Here is an 18,992-nt window from a genome sequence, read left to right on the forward strand (position 1 = left end):
ATAGACTATGAAGTATATCTTCCCTGCTGCTTTAAGGTACAGATATGTTGTTTGTTTATTTTTAGAGCTGGGTGACAGAAATGAATGAAGATGATAAGAAACCACAGTTCCCAGGAACACTGCATGAACGACAAGATAACTTGCCTCCTATTCGTTGTTCCAGCAGCTGTCTTTCGGCTAATCAGGTACCTCCAGTTTTCTAATGTATGTTAATTGTATGTCTTTCTAAAACCAGGAAATTTTATGTGTACAAACTTCTAGTCATTAAGCCTTTCTTACTAGATGTATTTTGTTAACCAGATTAATTTTGTTAACCAGATTAATTTTGTTAACCTTTAAGTTCCATTGCAAGAGACCAATGCTTAAACAAAAGTGCCTTCTTAGTATTAGGTTGGTGCAAAAGGAATTGAGGTTTTTGCGTTGTTGAAATTTGCCGTTTGGTATTGGAATACATTTTTAAATAAATGTGGTTATGTTATACCTCATTTTAATGTGCTTTTCTCGCTTTATGTTTTTTTGCTACTGATTTATTACTTGCCATTTATATTTATTTTAGAGTATGGAAATGATGTTAGACAAAAAGCAAATTCGAGCGATTTTCTTATTCGAGTTCAAAATGGGTCATAAAGCAGCGGAGACAACTCGCAAGATCAACAGTGTATTTGGCCCAGGAACTGCTAATGAACGTACAGTGCAGTGGTGGTTCAAGAAGTTTCGCAAAGGAGACGAGAGCCTTGAAGATGAGGAGCGTAGTGGCCGGCCATCCGAAGTTGACAATGACCAGTTGAGAGCAATCATTGAAGCTGATCCTCTTACAACTACACGAGAAGTTGCTGAAGAACTCAACGTCAACCATTCTACGGTTGTTCGGCATTTGAAGCAAATTGGAAAGGTGAAAAAGCTCCCTAAGTGGGTGCCTCATGAGCTGACCGAAAATCAAAAAAATCATCGTTTTGAAGTGTCCTCTTCCCTTATTCTACGCAACAACAATGAACCATTTCTCGATCGGATTGTGACTTGCGATGAAAAGTGGATTTTATATGACAACCGGCGACGACCAGCTCAGTGGTTGGACAGAGAAGAACCTCCAAAGCACTTCCCAGAGCCAAACTTGCACCAAAAAAAGGTCATGGTCACTGTTTGGTGGTCTGCTGCCGGTCTGATCCACCACAGCTTTCTGAATCCCAGCGAAACTATTACTTCTGAGAAGTATGCTCAGCAAATCGATGAGATGCACCGAAACCTGCAACGCCTGCAGCCAGAGTTGGTCAACAGAAAGGGCCCAATTCTTCTCCATGATAACACCCGACCACATGTTGCACAACCAGCACTTCAAAAGTTGAACGAATTGGGCTATGAGGTTTTGCCTCATCCGCTGTATTCACCAGACCTTTTGCCAACCTACTACCACTTCTTCAAGCATCTCGACAACTTTATGCAGGGAAAACGCTTCCACAACCAGCAGGATGCAGAAAATGCTTTCCAGGAGTTTGTCGAATCCCGAAGCACAGATTTTTACGCTACAGGAATAAACAAACTTACTGCTCATTGGCAAAAATGTGTTGATTGTAGTGGTTCCTATTTTGATTAATAAAAATGTGTTTGAACCTAGTTATAATGACTTAAAAATCATGGTCCAAAACTGCAGTGACTTTTGCACCAACCTAACAGCAGCATGTGTCTTGTAAAAATGTTTTAGTCCTGATCAGTAATTCATTTTTGGAACAAATCTCCTTAAACACCCTTTTATGTTCTTTGACTCACATTTCAAAGTGGTGTTTAAGCATATTAATTAGGTTCCTGTTGGATGAAACTGCCAGGAGATTTTCTCCAGCTGCCAGGAGGCTTTTGTTCCATGAGACCAGACAGGAGCTAGTCCAAAATAAATACCCTGAAACACAAACAAAGTGGATCTTGGGCACTTTGCACCAACTGCTTCACTGTATAGCCACCTCTATATTGGGTTGCACTGGTGTATATGTAGCCTTTGATTCCCCTTTTTATATACCTTGAGTTGGTATTTCAACTTTAGCCGTAAAGCATACTTAACAAATTTTCAGAACTACAGAAGAAATATTTCATTTTTTTTTTCCCCTAGGTACTAGTTTCCTGATTTTTTTTTTTTTTTTTTTTTCCCCATGTATTTATCTTCCTGAAATCTGTTTTGTCTGTCATCAGCTTTTCTTACTAAATTCAGTGCTATTGTGGAGGGACTGGCAGAAAAGTAGGTGTGGGACGGGATTTTTTTGAATTGTCAGATGTTACCACGGATGGCTTCAGGCTGATTCCCACTGTTTTCTTTTGAATTCTGGGACACTCTTGCAACAAATTCACTGAAGGATTTTTCTTTTGGGAAGTGAGAAATGTTATTAAAGGATCCTTACAGGTCATGTGATATTTCTTATTAATTGTTAATTTGACATTTTATTGGGATAAGTATGTATTAGTAAATGCCTGATTTGTGTTCCTGTGTTGTCAGAAACTACTTTTTGTCAGCTGGTACTTAGACATTGGACCAAGACATTTGGGATAACTAGGCACTATCCATTATGTCCTATACAAAGAGACTGGGAATTCCAGTCTCATGCTAAACAAGTGGTTAATATTGAGACTAAGGTGTACTTTTGTGTATGTTTTGGGTTTGGTTTGTTTGGCTGTCATTAATCTGTCCTCTTTCACATTTTGTAATGTATGTTCCTCTTGACTATCTTGTTTTGCTGAGACGAAGAATGCTACTGTAGATTTACTCTTGATTTATGTCTTGTATAAATGTTTCCTAGAAGAGAAAATAGTAAATAAAATATCATGTGAACCCAGTGAATCCAAATTCAAATATAGTCATAAAATGGTGGAAAGTGGTTTGAAATCTAGGATATGCAGTTTTACTGAAGAGCCTGTGTTCTCTATTCACAGATAAAATATTTGTTCAGATTTTTCTTCTCCTGATTTAAACAGTGCAACAGTCTTCAGGTCAAATTTTTATTCTCCATAAAAGGCTTAGGTGTTAGGATTATTACACAAGAAACCTAGATACAGCTTTATGCCTTATCTGCGGTAAATGATTTCCATTCCTTTCGTCCAATCAGACAGACTCTGAAGTAATTGTAACGTGTCCTGAAAGAGAGAAGGGAAGCCTGAAACTGAGTTTTAGAATTCAATTTTTGTATGTAGCAGTGTGGTTACACCACTACTAGATCACTGTTGAATAAAAAGAAGCTGTTTCTACTGTATACACTAAACCTACACCTGTTATATGAAATCTCACCAAAATAGGGTTTAATAATTTTTTAAAATTTTCTTTCTTGCTGATAAAGCTATGTGTAATCTTATAATATTTAAACATGTTTTGCTAATCAGTTAGGACTAATTATTTTTACACTGGCATCACATAATTTTGTGATGTATCAAGAATAAAGTTGGCATGATAAATTTCTCCTCTCTGCTAGAAAGAAATTAACCAACCCTTCCATGATTTTATGTTGTTATTTGATTTGAGACTGTTCATCTGATCCAATGCATAAAAAGTTCAGTATCTTTGATTAAGCCAATTCTGGAAGTCCTTATTGACCCTAAACCAGTGGATTGCACCAATGAGTATGAGTTGGTTAAATGGAAGCATCTTGTTGTGTCTGTAACCTGATTTTCTTGCTGATACTAAATGTAGTTATACGTTTAATTCACTGCAAATAGCTTGTAACTCTGTATGGTGTTTTCTTGTTGATGTGAAGTCATGTGGAAGATTTTACAAAAATGAGGACATAAAGAGTGAACTTTATGCAGTATTTCCCTCTTTAACGCAATATGTAAGTTTCTGTCGTACACAGCTGTTTTTCACACAGCCCTAGATTTCAAGGGTATATCTATACTGCAAAATAAAAGAGGGCAGGAGAGGCCACTTGACTATTTCTGTTTCTAACTGTCCACAGTGCTTAATTATTGTTTTTGCTGCCTAACTTTTTCTAGGACAGAACTAAAGCATAGGTTTAGAGATACTAATTTCCAAAAAACTGTATGGATGGGATTTCAGCAGACTTAAGTTCCTTTGCCAAACACAGTTTCCTCATGTTTTTCCAGAAATATTTCTGTCTTGAGATAACTCCTCATGCTACAGTCCAGGGCATGCACCATACATTCCAAGTTTTATGTTGTAGAAGTCCACTGTGATGCTACCCATATAGCCTTCATATTATATTGGATATTCTGAACTAAAAAAGAATATTAGGTAGCTGACACAGAGTAGCAATGCCTTAGGGCATCCCATGGGGCCCAGTGGATAGCCAAGGCCAAATTCTGTGTCACCTGAACTGAAGCCAGTGCATGCTTTGATCTTTGGTCCAGAAATTGTTCACTGAGCTTCAGACTCTGTGGGATCTGTGCATTGTGAATTCTAGCAAGAAACATTACAAGAGCAGAGTTGTTTAGTTTGGGTTTTTTTTTTAGTTCTACAACATGCAAACATACATTTTTTCATCAAAGCCTCTTGGATGAGATGTTCTGAAATATTACTGATTAAGAAGTTCCTGACTGTGCTGGCACTGCAACTTGGTTACAATCGCCCCAAGAATATGGGACCTAGAATTTTTTAAAACGTGAGTTTTTGAGTCCCCATTTCTGTTGTATTCCTTAAAGGGACATGCTGTAGTTCTCTCCCTAAATTAAAGTTGGATTAGTGTAGATACCTTATGAGTTTTCTTCTGAGAGTTTTGCTATTTACGTGCTCATTTAAGTTAAGGATGTCTGGTTTGAAAAAAAGATTTGGTATTTATTGAATTAGTAAGTTTGTAATATACACAAGGATTCATACATAATGGTAACTTGTGTTTCAGGAAGCTGTATTTAAGAGTTACCTCCTTGAAACATCCTGATCACTAAATGGCATTTTGTCTAGCTTCTTGAAAGACAGAAAACATTAATTCTGAAGTTATACAGTATAAAAGTTTATGTAACCTAACATTATATTTAGTCAGAAGTGTTTACAGGAAGGGTCACATTTGCATTATGTAAATTGAGGTGTTTACATCCAACTGCAGAAGTATTTCCTTGTTACAGTGTCACCACTGGTAAAGCTAGTTTAAGAGGTTGGTGCTTATTTCTTTGGTCTGGTTTATCACATGCTCAGTTGAACTGGTACAGATATTTAGGGATTGCACCATAATCTCTATCAAATTGCTTGTTTGAACCCACATAATTGTAAATGTGCAACTCTATGAACAATTACATTAGTTTAACTCAGTGAATGAGGGATTACAAGGTCAGAGGAGGGCTGAATGGCCAGGACAGAGTAGGTGGGAATCTTTTGAACTGGCTGTTCCACCGTGGAATACCTGTTTGGAGCCACACCTTGCTATTAACTATTGTTGAAGTCAACAAGTAGGGCGGACATATCAGAAATATAGTTTCATGACAGAGGTAGAAGAGATGCCAAACATGCCAGCTATGGAAATAGGTTCCTTTAGTGTAGGAGAATGGTTGAAATACAAGTCAGTCGAATCTGTTATGGGACTGATTGTTGCAGGAAGGTCCTAAGGATAAATTGGAGGTAAGGCAAATCTCAATAATGGAGCTTGTCTAAAAGTCGGAATGAGTGTAAATCGTCTTGGGAATTAGCTTGAGTGGAGTGTGAAATACTCCAAAGAAGCCAAGATGCTATTTTGAAGGCAAACATTTCTAAGTTTCTTGTGAGGGTTCCAGGGACTATCAAAATCTGTGCATTGCCTTCTCTTGGGAATGGCAAGCCTAGATGAGGTTACAGATTCAGTCTCAGTGTCAACCACCTCATCACAAGGCTGGGATTCCCAAGACTGAGTTCTCCCTTGCTGTGTTGAAAGGATGGTTTGGAAATGGCAGCACAAGGTACTAATCAAGAAGTCTTCTATCTGGAAGTTTTATTCGGTGCCTTTGTGACATATAACAGGGCAGTGCAGAGAAGGTGTGAGGTTGAAGAGGTTCTCAGACTACGACGATATGTGAAATACATGAAGATTTTATTTTAAAAACATGAATTAAATGTTCAAGACTATGCTGAGGTTAGTCATGAATAGTGTTAGTTACTAGGAGTATGTATTGCAGAAACAAAACAAAAAGTTGTCACTTTCCACTTTAAAAAATGTCTTACAGGCTGGTTGTATCTCTTTCAGCATGAAAAATCACAAGACAAGCAAAGAAACAAGAAAAACATACCACGGGATTACAGTGAATGGGACAAGTATGTTACATCCTTTATATTTAAGTTTTTGTTAAATGTTATTTACTTGTTTAATAATGGAATATGGTGGTCATTTTAAAAAAAAAAATCCAGAAACATTATTAAGGTCAACATTTCAGGGAATTACACCACTTTGGTGAAACTTAGGTTTTCTGTTAAAATGCAGATGATGCATTGTACTAACATCTGAGAACAAGTTAGTCTATACTTTTGTGTGTGAAATATAGCAAGTCAGCAGAAAACATAAATAAGTGATTTTATTTCAGATTTCATTTTTCCTTTCAATATCTAAGCTATGAAATCTATGGACATAAAAGCAAGGAATGAAAATTAGCTTAATTTATGAGGTTTTGAAAGCACTTCTCAGGTAACTTATAAATTGATCTTCTGTGTATCTAACGTCACAGTTCTAAATTAAAAACAAAACTAATTAATTGTTATTCCTGTACTGACCCCCACTGACCTCAAAGAATGAGCGTGAGGTAGGTGCTTTAGTTTGCTCAAATGCAGTTACACATCGTCAGAGGTTTAGGCAGTAACTGACTATTTCTAGGGTGGATGGAGCCTTGATACAAAAATGCTCTCTGCATTATGTAATGGTGGCATGTTATCCTCCCAGGTTATGTAACAGGTTGATGTCCCCAAATTGTTGAACACAGAGGGAGAAATGCACATACTTCTCTCTTTTGCATGGTAGCAGCTTCTCTCTAGCTCCTGAAATCTGGAATGTGATGCGGTACGATCAGAGTGAGGAGGCACAAATTTCCAGTGCAGTAGATGGGGAACTAAATCTGTGGAGTTTTGGTTATTAAACCTTAATATTTCACTCTATACTAAAACCCCTACAAAACCCCTGTCTGCATAAGATGCTGTTCTTACAAACAGTTGTGCAAATCAGTTGTTTTCATGCATGTATATTTCAGAAATTGGGGCCTTCCCGCTCAAATGTGAACAAACAAAACAGGGTATCAAAATAACTTGGGCAACAATTTATTCTTTCATCCCTCTTTCCACTGTATCCTTTAAAGTAATAATTTGGGGATTTTGTTTACAGTTTTATGTACACAATCTTTAAGTGCTTTAGCATGCTTATAATACTACAGTTTGTGAATTTTCCCACAAAATGTATTTCGGATTATGAGAGTATACTGAAACAGAAGTTGTTTGAAATAAGTTTTCCGGTTTGAAGCATATAATGTGTTCAGAAGATTCTGAGCATAATTTCAAAACCTTCAAATAATTGTTTAGGCGATTTCTGAACAAAATGTTTGACATCATATTTTAAAAACACTTACTTTGAAATGTGGTTAATTTATAATAAAATGGTAAAAGTAAGCTAGCAAAAGATCAGAATTAAAATGGAGAACAATTAGTCTTACCTGAAAAGGTTTTAAATTGGGTAAATTTCCAAAATTGTGTCTGTATTTCAGATAGAAATTATTCATATTATCAAGATTGGAAAGCAAAGGCTATTTTTCATTAAGTCCTAAAGAGAAAAGCAGTGAGTGTGGTGTTTCTAGATAGTGTAGGAATTGGTTATTACTGTATTTGTTTTATAGGACCATAGCAATATTTTTTTGATATAAATTCCTAAACACTGTTTTCAAAAGCTGCTTCAGATTAAACTTGGAAGTGTCTGAGAGTATTTTGAAATCTCTCTAATGTTTACAGTATTAATTGCTTTGAAGCTGCTGCCATGGTATTTTGGCAAAGGTTAATATAGATGTTTGATAGGGCTGGGATTGAGCCTGATGAACTGTTTCTTAAATTTTACCTGTCTTTGGGGCGGTAGGCATGGCGAGGAGGTGAGATAGACATCTTTCTTGGTTTGGTTTGGTTGGGTTTAACCACAAGGAGAAAGAGGGGAGCAGGAGAACACCACACAAAAAAAGACAACCACACAAGGAAAAGAGATAAGACTAAACATATTTTTCCTAACTAGTAATGGATTATTGAACACAGCCTTTATCTCTCTTTTCCTTTGGTTTATAATGGAAATATAGTATTCCTTTCTTTTAGTAAAGGAGTCTTGCAATGCAGCATTATTGAATTTGTTCTTTTTATTAATTTAAGGTTTGATGTGGAAAAGGAGTGTTCTAAAATTGATGAAGGCTGTGAAGAAAATAACTCAAAAGCAAGATTCTTTAGTAGGCCAAGGCTACCTGTAATTGAAAAGAAAATAGACACAACTGGTAATGTCTTAGAAACATAATTTTTCTTTAATTGTTATACTGTGTTTATAGAGTGTGAAAACAAATTGATGAAGCATATTACATTTATCTATTTTTCAGCCCCTAGAGATATCAAAAGTTGCTAGGGGGTCAACTGAGCTTGAAACCATATTTGAAAAAAATCCAGTCTTTGTGTTAATAATCAGCTAAAATATTTATGTTGTGTTTAAATTGAGAGTATTAGGTAAAGAAGTAAAGCATACTTCTGCTATTATAAACCTATGGTAGAGGTGAGCCAGCTGCTTTCATCTTGCATTCTGAATTGTATGCCTATCAGAAGAATGTAAGTTTTTATTATAGCAAATAAAATACAAATTTGTCTTTTAGTAAGCCATGTTCCTTTAAACAATAATACACAGATTACAACTTTTATAGTATTTTAGCTGACAGTATTTTGATTGCATCTGTGCAGTTGTTAGTTGTTTTGTATAAATATATTTTTCTAGGCATGACAAAGAAAGAGAAGATTTTTATTGCTAATCGTGAAAAAGAAAAGGGCAATGAAGCCTTTGCCAGTGGTGATTATGTGGAAGCAGTGACATATTACACTCGGTGAGTAAATACTATTGTTTTCTTTTATTTTAATGACTTACTTGTGAATGTTATTTTTAGAGCAATGTAATTAAAGCAACTTCTTACTGAAGCAGCTAGTGACAATTAGATTATTTTCAAAAGGGCAAAAAGATTTGATAGGAGAATACTTAAAGCACTATTGCATCCTGATGTTAATTTTTATTTGTCAGGAAGAGAAGTGGATAAATAGTGAGGAGATGCAACCTACTGGTGTCACAAATTTCTTCAGGTTTTTCAAAACTGTTGATATTCAAGGGCAAGTTTACAAAAATAAAAGCATAAGAAACTAAGTTCACTACAAATTAATTCTAATTAATCATGTCCATAGGAGTGTCTCAGTTGTTAATAAGTAAAATTGATTTAATAAACTCTTCTTAGGAGAAAGAAAAATTATGTGCTGCTTCATTATAACACTGTCTGTAATTAGTAGCAGTCCAGAAAAAGGTATATAAACACAGGATTAAAAAAAAGAGACTCTTGTATATTGCTTGACTTATTTAGTGCACAGTGGACTACATTCAGACTTTGGCTTTAATTATGTAAATACTGGTTGTTGCTACAGGACCTCTGTTGTATTTGTTTCAAAAGTAGAAAAGTTCAAGGTGACAGAATTGACCATAATAGGAAGAGAAGAATAGTGTTTCAGTTAATGTATTTGAACGTTACGTTTGGAGAACTAGATTTTTTTTCCTCTAACTTTTCCACAGTGTTTGAACATGATGCCATTTATAAAAAGCAGGATATTCACATGAGACCAACATTTGTTTCTCATTTGCAGATTACCCATCTTGAGACACTATAGGTCTGACTTGCAAAAGTGCTCACTGCTCACACATTTATGTTAAAGGAAACTCAATTTTGTGTTTAAATCAATGCTTTGAAATGATAAGGAATTTAAAAAAAACACAAGTTCTACAAGAATCCAAGTTGTCACTTAGAAACTGACAACGTATGGGAATCTTGGGGTATTAATTACCACTGTAAACTGAGGGTAATGATATGGCACTACTGTGAACTGAAGTATTAAGATAATTCATGGGCTATGGTATTGTAGTGGGATACCCTCAAAAATTTATGTGTCTGTGGTCAGTGCAGACGAGTATGGAGAAAATAATGAATAGGAATAAGCTGTGTGCAACAGCAATAAAATAAATATTGGACAGATTTATGTTTAGGGAGCAGCATTCATGCTGTCACTGAAGGAGGCAGGGTTTTGTAGAAGAGCTTATGAAAAATTTAGCTGGATATTGTTGACGTATATATGTGCACAAAGGTATTGATATTCACAGTGTACAGCCTGTTTGAACTGTGGCATTTGATGTGTATTTTTTTTGTTATTGACTTGCAGCCATAACATCTTTCTTGTTTGTTTGTTCCGTTTTAATACATGGACATGGATATAAAAAAAAAATTCCATAGCTTTATTTTATATGCAATAAATAAAATACAAATCTGTAATATAAAAATAAGTTAAAATCTCTACTCTTGGGGCATATTAATAAATAGGGTATTAATTAGTAAGGATAGGCAGAATTCTTCCTGATGGAAGGTCCTTATATATTTGACCCCATGGGTCATTGTACGCTTTCTGAAATATATGATATTGACACGTTGTACTCTTCTAACTGGGCATTTTTCTAATACTATCAAAAAATCCTTATTTTCCTATATTTAGAAATACTTAAATAAAACATATTTTGGAGTGGATTGATAATAGTCTGAAGGGTCTTTTTGTATGACTAAGATGGAAGAAGAGTAGAATTCTATATAGAAATAATCAGCGTACAGTTATTCATTCTGTTTGTCCTGTAATAATGCCTACTATTTTAAGCTGAACGTAGAGAGTACTTTCTATTTTACAATAAACAAACCTCTCTCATTTCTAAAGAAATTCAAAACTTTTGCAGAGGACACGCTGTGACACAATTCTGTTATGCCGATGTGATTTTAAAATAAATGGATCTTGTCTATTTTTCTGCATACCTCTGGTAAAATCACTCTGCTTAGTAATTTCATTTATACTGAAGAATCACAGAATAATTTAGGTTGGAAATGACTTCTGAATGATCTTTTGGGCAAATCATCCCTCAAAGGAGGGCCAAGTTAGATCAGGTTACTCAGGGCATTCAGTTAAGTTTTTTATATCTCCAAGGGACGAAGATTTCACAGCCTCTTGCAGTGTTTAACTACCCTTAAAGTTGTTTTTTTTTTTTCCTATAATGTCATCAGAGATTTCCTTTTTGCAACTTGTGTCTGTTGCCTTTTGCCCTCTCGGTGTGCAGTTCTGAGAAGGATGTGGCTCTTTTTTCTCCATATCTTCCCATTAAGAAAACAGCTACATGACCTCCCCTGAACCTTCGCTTCAGGCTGAACAAACCTAGTTATTGCAGACTCTCCTCAGGAGTATTGCATGTACTCCTGCCCCTTAACTATCCTGGTGACGTGCTGGACTCACTCCAGTCTGTTGGTACAGTAGAGCCCCAGACTGAACACAGATATTTCACCTGTAGTCTCATAGGTGCTGAAGAGAGGGGAAGAGTCACTTTTGTCGACCTCCTGGCTATAGTCTTGCGAATATGACCCAACACATGGTATGGGAGCACACTGTTAACTCCTGTTCCATTTGTTGTCCACCAGAGCCCCCACGTCCATTTTGCTTTCTAGCTAGTTGGCATCCAGCCTGAACTTGCTGGAGTTACTCTGTTTCAGGTGCAAGATTTTGCACTTGTGTTTTTTGAGCTTCCTGAGAAGTCTGCCAGCCCATTCCTCTGGCTGGTTAAAGTCCCTTTGACTGGAGTTCTGCTGTCCAGTGTGTTGACTGCTCTGCCCCAGGTTTGTGTCATTGACAAAGTTCCTGGGTGTGCCTTCTGTTCCATTTTACGCCCCTCTGATAAAGATGTTATAAACTGTTGATCCCAAAGGGAGGCCATGAGTAGCTGGCCACCAGTTGGACTTTGCATGACTCAATTCTTTGAGCCCAGGAGTTCAGTCAGTTTTCTCTCTGCCTTATTGTCCCCTTACCTAGACCATATTTTACTTATTTGACTATAAGAATACTGTGGGAGATCATGTCAAAGGCTTTGCCACAGTCAAGGTAAGCAACATCTTTTCTTCTTCCTTCCTTCACCAAGCCACTCAGTAAAGCAACCTATCAGGCTGGTCTTGGCATGATTTGCCTTTGGCAAATCCATGCTAGCTGTTGCTAGTCACCTTCTTAACCTTCATGAGCCTGGACAGGAATCTGGAAGACTCGCTCCATCATCTTTCTGAGAAATGGCCTGTAGTTTCCCAGGTCCTCCACCTTGCCATTCTTGAAGACATGTGATGTTTGCCTTTACCAGTCACCAGGAACCTCTCCCAGTCATCATGACTTTTCGGAGATGGTATAGACCAGTCTTGTAGTAACATTGGCCAGCTTCCTGAACACCCCATCTGGAAATCATGTACATCCTATTTTCTTAAATGTTTTCTAACTTTGTCTTCCTCTGTTGTGGGTACTGCTTCACTCCTACAGAATCTGCTTGTAGACTCAGGGACTTGGGAAACCTGAGAGCAAACCTTACCAATGAAGACTGAAGTAAAGTAGCCAGTGAGTACGTCAAACTTTTCCATGTTCTTTGTCACTAGGTCCTCTGCTGCATTGACCAGCTGGCCCACAGTTTCCTTAATCTTTGTTTTGCTGCTGATAGACCTTAAACCAAACAAAACCAAAACCACAACAAAACCCCACAAACTTTTCTTGTTGCTCCTCACATCCCTTTACTAGTTTCAACTTCAGCTAAGCTTTTGCTTTCTTAATTCCATCACTTGCACTTAAATAGTGTCTCTATATTCCTCCTGGGTAGCCCATCACCACTGCCATCTGCTGTGAATCTAAATTTTGTGTTCTTTTGGTTTTTGTTGAGATTGTCCTCCAGTCAAGCTTTTTTCACAAAGAAAGTATGAGAGTATCTTCAGTACGCTGTCCTCCTGACACTTCCCTAGTGCCCCTCTTCCCAGTGAACATAGGTTAGAGTCCTTGATAGGTTAGCAAGGGTGTTGGCAAGGATTGTTTTGTACCACTTTGTTGTATGGATTCCAGTTTTCCTTATTCCTCAGAGATGATCTTGTTGTAAAAGTGTCTACAACACCAGCCATGCAGCAAGACCTGGATGATTCATCTGCTGCTGCGTCTTTTCCTTCTACAAGCAAGATCAAGAAGCCCATGTGGCCCCCCCACGCTCTTCATCATAGCCTGCAGAGCTCTGTAGTTACTCTTGATGCATTCAAAGGTTTAATTTGGCAGTTTCATTCAAGTCTTCATGAATCGCAGCACAAGGCGATAGCTGAAGGGACAGATGAGCCATGACATCTTTTTGGCAACATCTCAGATCTAAGCCCTGGCAAGCAACAGACCTCTGAAGATGGTACATCTAGTTGGTGGATGTTGCCTCTCGTTTCACAGGAAGGATTTTCTAACCATTATCACAGTTAGAATATCAGTGTTAGTATTGTTATGATACTGTTTTCAGCTTCCAATACTCAAGTGTTTCTACATTCAGGTTATCTAACTATGAGCCTACCATGATCAATACTCCCTTTTTCAGGAGTATATCAGTAATACCTACTGCAGCTGCATATAATAACAAAGCTCAAGCAGAAATCAAACTTCGGAACTGGGACAGTGCTTTGCAGGATTGTGAGAAGGTACTAGATATGGAACCTGGCAATGTAAAAGGTAAAGTAGAACATAAACTTGCCCTTCTATGTAGCATTTTATTTCTAGCAAATAAAATGCAACATATCCATCCATGTTGTGAGTTGACTTCACTGAGCTTCAGATCAAGTCCAGGAATAAAGAAGGAAACAGAGTAGCTCCTCAAGGGTATTTTAAGAGTATTTTCAGGGTCAGAGAAGTTTTATGCAGTCTGTCCTGTTGATCCGTAATGGGTTTTCTTATGCAGTAGCATGGAGCTAACTCATGTTTTTTAAATGATTCCTATAAACACTCTTGTACTCATACAGTGCGTTGTTTCCACACTGAAGTATTAATTACCTTAAAAGTGACATGAAAACAATGAAAGTTGCTGATTAATTCCCTTCTGAAGGTAAGGGCTTGAATGTAGCTAATTATATTTGCGTGGGAGGAAGGGAAAAATTGGAAAAATATTAAAAGATGCTTCACAGTTCATGATTGCTATCTCAAAAGGTGCTATGTGAAATTGCACTGTTAAAAATGATCAAAAGAACAGTTATTACTAATACAGAGTAATTATGAAGTAAATGCAGAATGTTAAAAACTTTTAAACTTAATATGTATAGAAAAATAGTGTATTATTATATGGTTTATGCTTTAAATACATAAATAATACACTTTGTTCCTTTGTAGCTCTGATGCGCCGTGCCACTGTTCACAATCAGCTGCAGAATTACCAGACAGCTATAGAGGATCTGAACGAAGTCTTATGTATCGAACCAGAAAATGCTATAGCTAAGGTAAAGATAAATGAGTTGCATGTGACTAGAAAGAAGTTGTGTGCAGTTGTAGCATACAGCGAATACAGTTTATATTGTTTTATTGTTTGAGTATGAGTTTGAGGACACACTCAACCTACTGTGCCAGTGATCAGTTTCCCAGGACTACATAGGTGTGCCTGTGGTGGAAATGAGGTACTTGAATTTGATCAGATCTTTTGTTTGCTACTTAATTGTGAGACACTGTAGGCACTTGAGTCCTCTCTATGTAATTTAGGTGCCTAAAATTTCGTTGCTGAAGATGGTAACAGTAAGAGTGTCTTAGCTGATCAAAGTTATTTGGAAATTTCTCTCAAAAAGATCCATTGAGTGTTAATCTTCGTTTTGATACTGACTCTTGAAAAAGTCACATTCATTTATTTTTTCTGTTTTTATATTTGTAATATTTTATAGTTCTTCAGGACCTTACGTGGATTATTCAACAGAATGTATTTTCTCTATATAAATTAGAATTTATATACCTGCTGTTTGTTTTTATATTGCAGAAAAATCTGCTAGAGATTGAAAAGAAACTGAAAGGTTTAAAGCCTGTATCTGAGACTCAAGGCAAAGGAAAAAGAATACTTATTCAAGATATAGAGGATTCAGAAGGTGATGAGGAAAGAGGGGAAAATACAGAAGAAAGTGAAAGAAGCAATGGAGATAAAAGTAACGTAATATCATTTCCTATTTAATTTTAACATGAGGAAAAAAATGCCTTTTGGTATTGCAGTGTTTATTCACACAATTCATCTATATTTGCTTGCAAAGAATTTTGCCTGTTTGAAGACTAAAATTACATTTACTAATTAAAGTAGATCTGAGTGTGAAATCTAGGATCCAGTTGTGTTACACATCTTTGGAATTATTTCTAGAAAGGATATAACAGAAACAGATGGAAAATGTTGCTATAAACCATGTGCTTCCCTGTGTTGTGTGTAATTTTACACCAATATTTAATGTCGGGAATGTCTTCCAGTGTTAGAGAACATTTTGTGCTCCCTAGCTCTTTCTCTTGCACAGATCTCTTGCCTTCCCACCATCACATTTTTCTGCATGTTTCCTCCTTTGATTGGCTCAAAGGGTGTAAAAATGATCAAGTGGCATGTAATTTGGTTTGTCTTTTTTTGGTTTTTAATGTAAGAGATCTGTGTGCTCTGCAAGTAATATTAGTATATTAGAGGTAAACAACATGTAACTCTTGTGCTGCATGTAGTTCGCAAGCAGTTGAAGTGCAGCTCCCATTCTGGGATTAATGTGTGACTAACTGCAAGACTGCTGAGATGAAGCTATTGGCACAATCAAAATATCTGACTTGTGGGAGCATGTGAGGCATCTGGGGCTATCGAGCTTTGCACTGACAGGTTGCTTTTGGAGTCAGCTGCAAGTGTGTGCTCCAGCCTGCAACAGAATAACATCCCTGGGTTAATTTCCACCCTTTCTCCATTCTATTGGTTCTTTAAGATAATTTGGCATGACAACTGTAGATTTTGTATTTTCTGTGGCCTATGTGGTTCTTTATCTTGAAATTAAACCAGTCTATGGGTTTGCCAAGTTAATTGTTAATATTAGACTGCATATGTGTGATTCTATAATGCATTATTTGCACACAAATTTATGTAAAAGACATTTTTCAAAATCAGTAGGTATCTACTAAGTCTTCTCAGCTAAAACCCTGGAAGAAAAGGTTCAGGTCGCTAGCCTTAGATATTACTTAATTTGGGGTTGCTTTCTATTGGGAGCATTTAGATGACTAAGTGCCTTCTAGCTTCATAGGAAGACTCCCATTCTGTTGATGAATGGTTAGGCTTTTAAACATAGGGAAGATTGTCAATTGACGTCAGTGTCAAACATGTTCATGTGATAAACATAAGTATTTTTGAGATTTAGGAGGCAAGCATCTTCATAGATTACTCTGTGTTTTAAAGTACAAATGGAAACAAATACAAAGTTCATTTATTTAATAAATCTGATATGTTCTGTGGCTCTAATAGCTATAAGTAGACTAAGCATCTTACATGTCTTCTCTATACATCTAATCATGTAGTCACATTCAGTCCAGTAGTCCATGTAGTCCTGTTGTGTAGTCACATTTATTATAGTGGAGATTCGGACCATTCCAGTTGCCTTCATATGTAGCTGGTCCAGAGTGGATAAGAGTTGAAAATATTTCCTGGCTTCGTAATAGGTTAATTTATTGTGAACTAGAATTAGGTATGTTGCTTTCCATTCTGCCACCACTATTTTTCTGCCACGCTTCTGGAGGATAAATACTTCGTGTAGCTGGAAATTTGTTTTAAGTGAGAGATGATGTAATAAATTACAAAAAAAAACAAAACAAAAAACTTAAAATATTCTGCTTTCATGAATATATTTCTCTGTAGACTCCAGTACAGGAATATTGTTTATGGTATGAACATGTAAACAGAAAGACAGTGAGAATTAGATTTGAGAAATATAGCTGTACAATTCTGTTCATGGTGTTTACTCAGTCCAGAAGTATTCAGGCAATTGGCATAACCTCAGAGCTAAACAAGTTAATTATGAGTATTCTTATTTTCAGGGAGACTCCAAATGTGTTAAATGTTTCCTGTGTAATCCAGAATTGGTACTGTGGCCTTCATCTTCAGGAAATTTTCTTCTGTATTCAGGAAATGATGTTTGCATTAATGATACTCACATCACGCATTATCTGCCTTCCTTGCTTTTTCTTTGTCTCTGGCAGTTGGGAAGATCCTCAAGAGTGTTTTGCTGTAGAATGTTTGCTAAACACACGTCCTATCACCTGTTTGTCTGTGACATACATTGATTGATTGATTGATTTACTTACTCACTCACTCACTTACTCACTCGAAGTTTTATAAGAATGTCTGTGTGGGTAGAATAGATTTATCCTATCATTGTTCCCACTGTGGAATGTGAACTCACTATTAAACACAGTATTTCAAAACAGAGACCACAGCTAGGAAGGATGCAGTTAAAGCTTTTGTCTATTAGGCATCAGAGAATTTATTGTTTTTAAAAACCTTATGCTCTGCCATCCTGTTCAGTTTGATTTCAGTAACATTTTGTGCATTAAAAAAATATTTCTGTAATTTGGAACAACCTCTAGTGTTCATCCATGTTCAACCAACCTCCGAAGTTTAGTTTGAGTCAGTTGGAAGCATTGCTCCAATATATGAAGGCTTGAAAAAATGCTGTTGCACAGATGAGCACATCAAGTTAGGGGAAGGTGAAAACCCAGCACCAAAACACAGAGTTGCCTTTCATGACCGGGAGTATCAAGAGTGTATCAAGAATAAGGAATTTATATAAGTTAATATCTGTGATCAGAACTCTAGAAAAGGCGTTTTAACATTATGTTTAAATTAAGCCTTTTTGAGAATGATTTATAAACTTTTTTCCTTCTATTCTATGTTGTATTTGAGGAGAGTTTTGAAGTGTGCAATATCACTGGTTTGTTAGTTGTGTCTTCTAAGTTTAACATGCAAGCACATCCATTTGGTCATGGAAAAGCCAAGTATCAGTATTGTTGCAATGGCTGGTATTTAAGGAGTTAATTTCAAGGTGCACTCTACCATTCGGACACTATGGAACAGGGGTTCCCCATGTGCCCAGGAAGGAGAAATGAGATTTAATAGTAATACCTTTTCAGTGATAATTGCAAGTTAGCTGGAAGTAGAAATTCTTCTCTGTTCTTATGGGTGTTTTCTGAGGCAAATAAATCTTCGTGACATGAGGGTGCCTGAGGGATTTGGTACCGTGTTCTTTGCTGTACACCCCTCTCTTGCCAGGACGATAGTTTCTTCTGATGATGCAAGCTCTAACTGAGCTCATTAACTTCCCTGCAGAATCTGGCGTGCCAGTAAGAGGAGAGGCGACTGCTGGGGAGGCGGCAATGGGGAACACACACCGAAAGTTTCGTACCAAAGGAGATGGCAGTAAGGCGGAGGACGGAGAGACGAAGAAGCAGAAGGAATCTACTGAGAGTGGATTGAAAAAAGGCACATCAGAGGAGAACTCACAAAAGCATTTGTCAGACCATGAAGGTGAAGTTAATGGCTATTTACACAGTTATCAAAGGAGTGAAACCCCTCAAGATGAGATGATCTCCAGATCGCATGGAGCAGGGTCTCAGCCAGTTGGTGATACCAGTTCTACTTCACTTCCTCCTCTTGCTGCAAAACTAAAAAGTGAAGGAAATGAGTTATTTAAGAGTGGACAGTTTGGAGAAGCTGTGCTCAAATACTCAGAAGCAATTGAATATGTCATTGGTCTAGGTGAGTGCAATACCTTACACTTAAATCTAGGATTATTGCTTCAATTATTTAAAGGAATTACAAATGAATTAACCTAGGTTATCCCTGGAGTTTTGGCAGGAGTTACTGTGCAGTAAATTCTTTGTGATTGTCCGTAGAGGATAGTTCATGTAATACAAAATATTAGGAAGGTGAGTGAAATAATCTTTTAACTTACTTGGTGCAAAGCTG

General features: G+C 36.8%; 1 protein-coding gene across 5 annotated transcripts in view; it reads left to right on the forward strand.

Annotated features, from left to right (window-relative positions):
• Nucleotides 1-18,992, forward strand: part of SPAG1 (sperm associated antigen 1) — a 38,508-nt gene that overhangs the window by 2,715 nt on the left and 16,801 nt on the right. For 2 of the 5 annotated variants that reach the window (XM_005499481.3, XM_065054095.1), the window contains 8 exons: nt 66-185; nt 6,138-6,205; nt 8,279-8,397; nt 8,883-8,988; nt 13,596-13,726; nt 14,378-14,484; nt 15,009-15,171; nt 18,354-18,782. In XM_005499481.3, the coding sequence (XP_005499538.2) occupies nt 66-185; nt 6,138-6,205; nt 8,279-8,397; nt 8,883-8,988; nt 13,596-13,726; nt 14,378-14,484; nt 15,009-15,171; nt 18,354-18,782 (1,243 nt within the window). Of the gene's footprint in view, nt 1-65; nt 186-5,405; nt 5,540-6,003; nt 6,027-6,137; nt 6,206-8,278; nt 8,398-8,882; nt 8,989-13,595; nt 13,727-14,377; nt 14,485-15,008; nt 15,172-18,353; nt 18,783-18,992 lie in introns of those variants that run through there. The other 3 variants (XM_065054096.1, XM_065054097.1, XM_065054099.1) reach the window with 3 other exon arrangements.

The sequence above is a fragment of the Columba livia genome, chromosome 2, assembly GCF_036013475.1.
Source record: "Columba livia isolate bColLiv1 breed racing homer chromosome 2, bColLiv1.pat.W.v2, whole genome shotgun sequence".
Lineage (NCBI taxonomy): Eukaryota > Metazoa > Chordata > Aves > Columbiformes > Columbidae > Columba > Columba livia.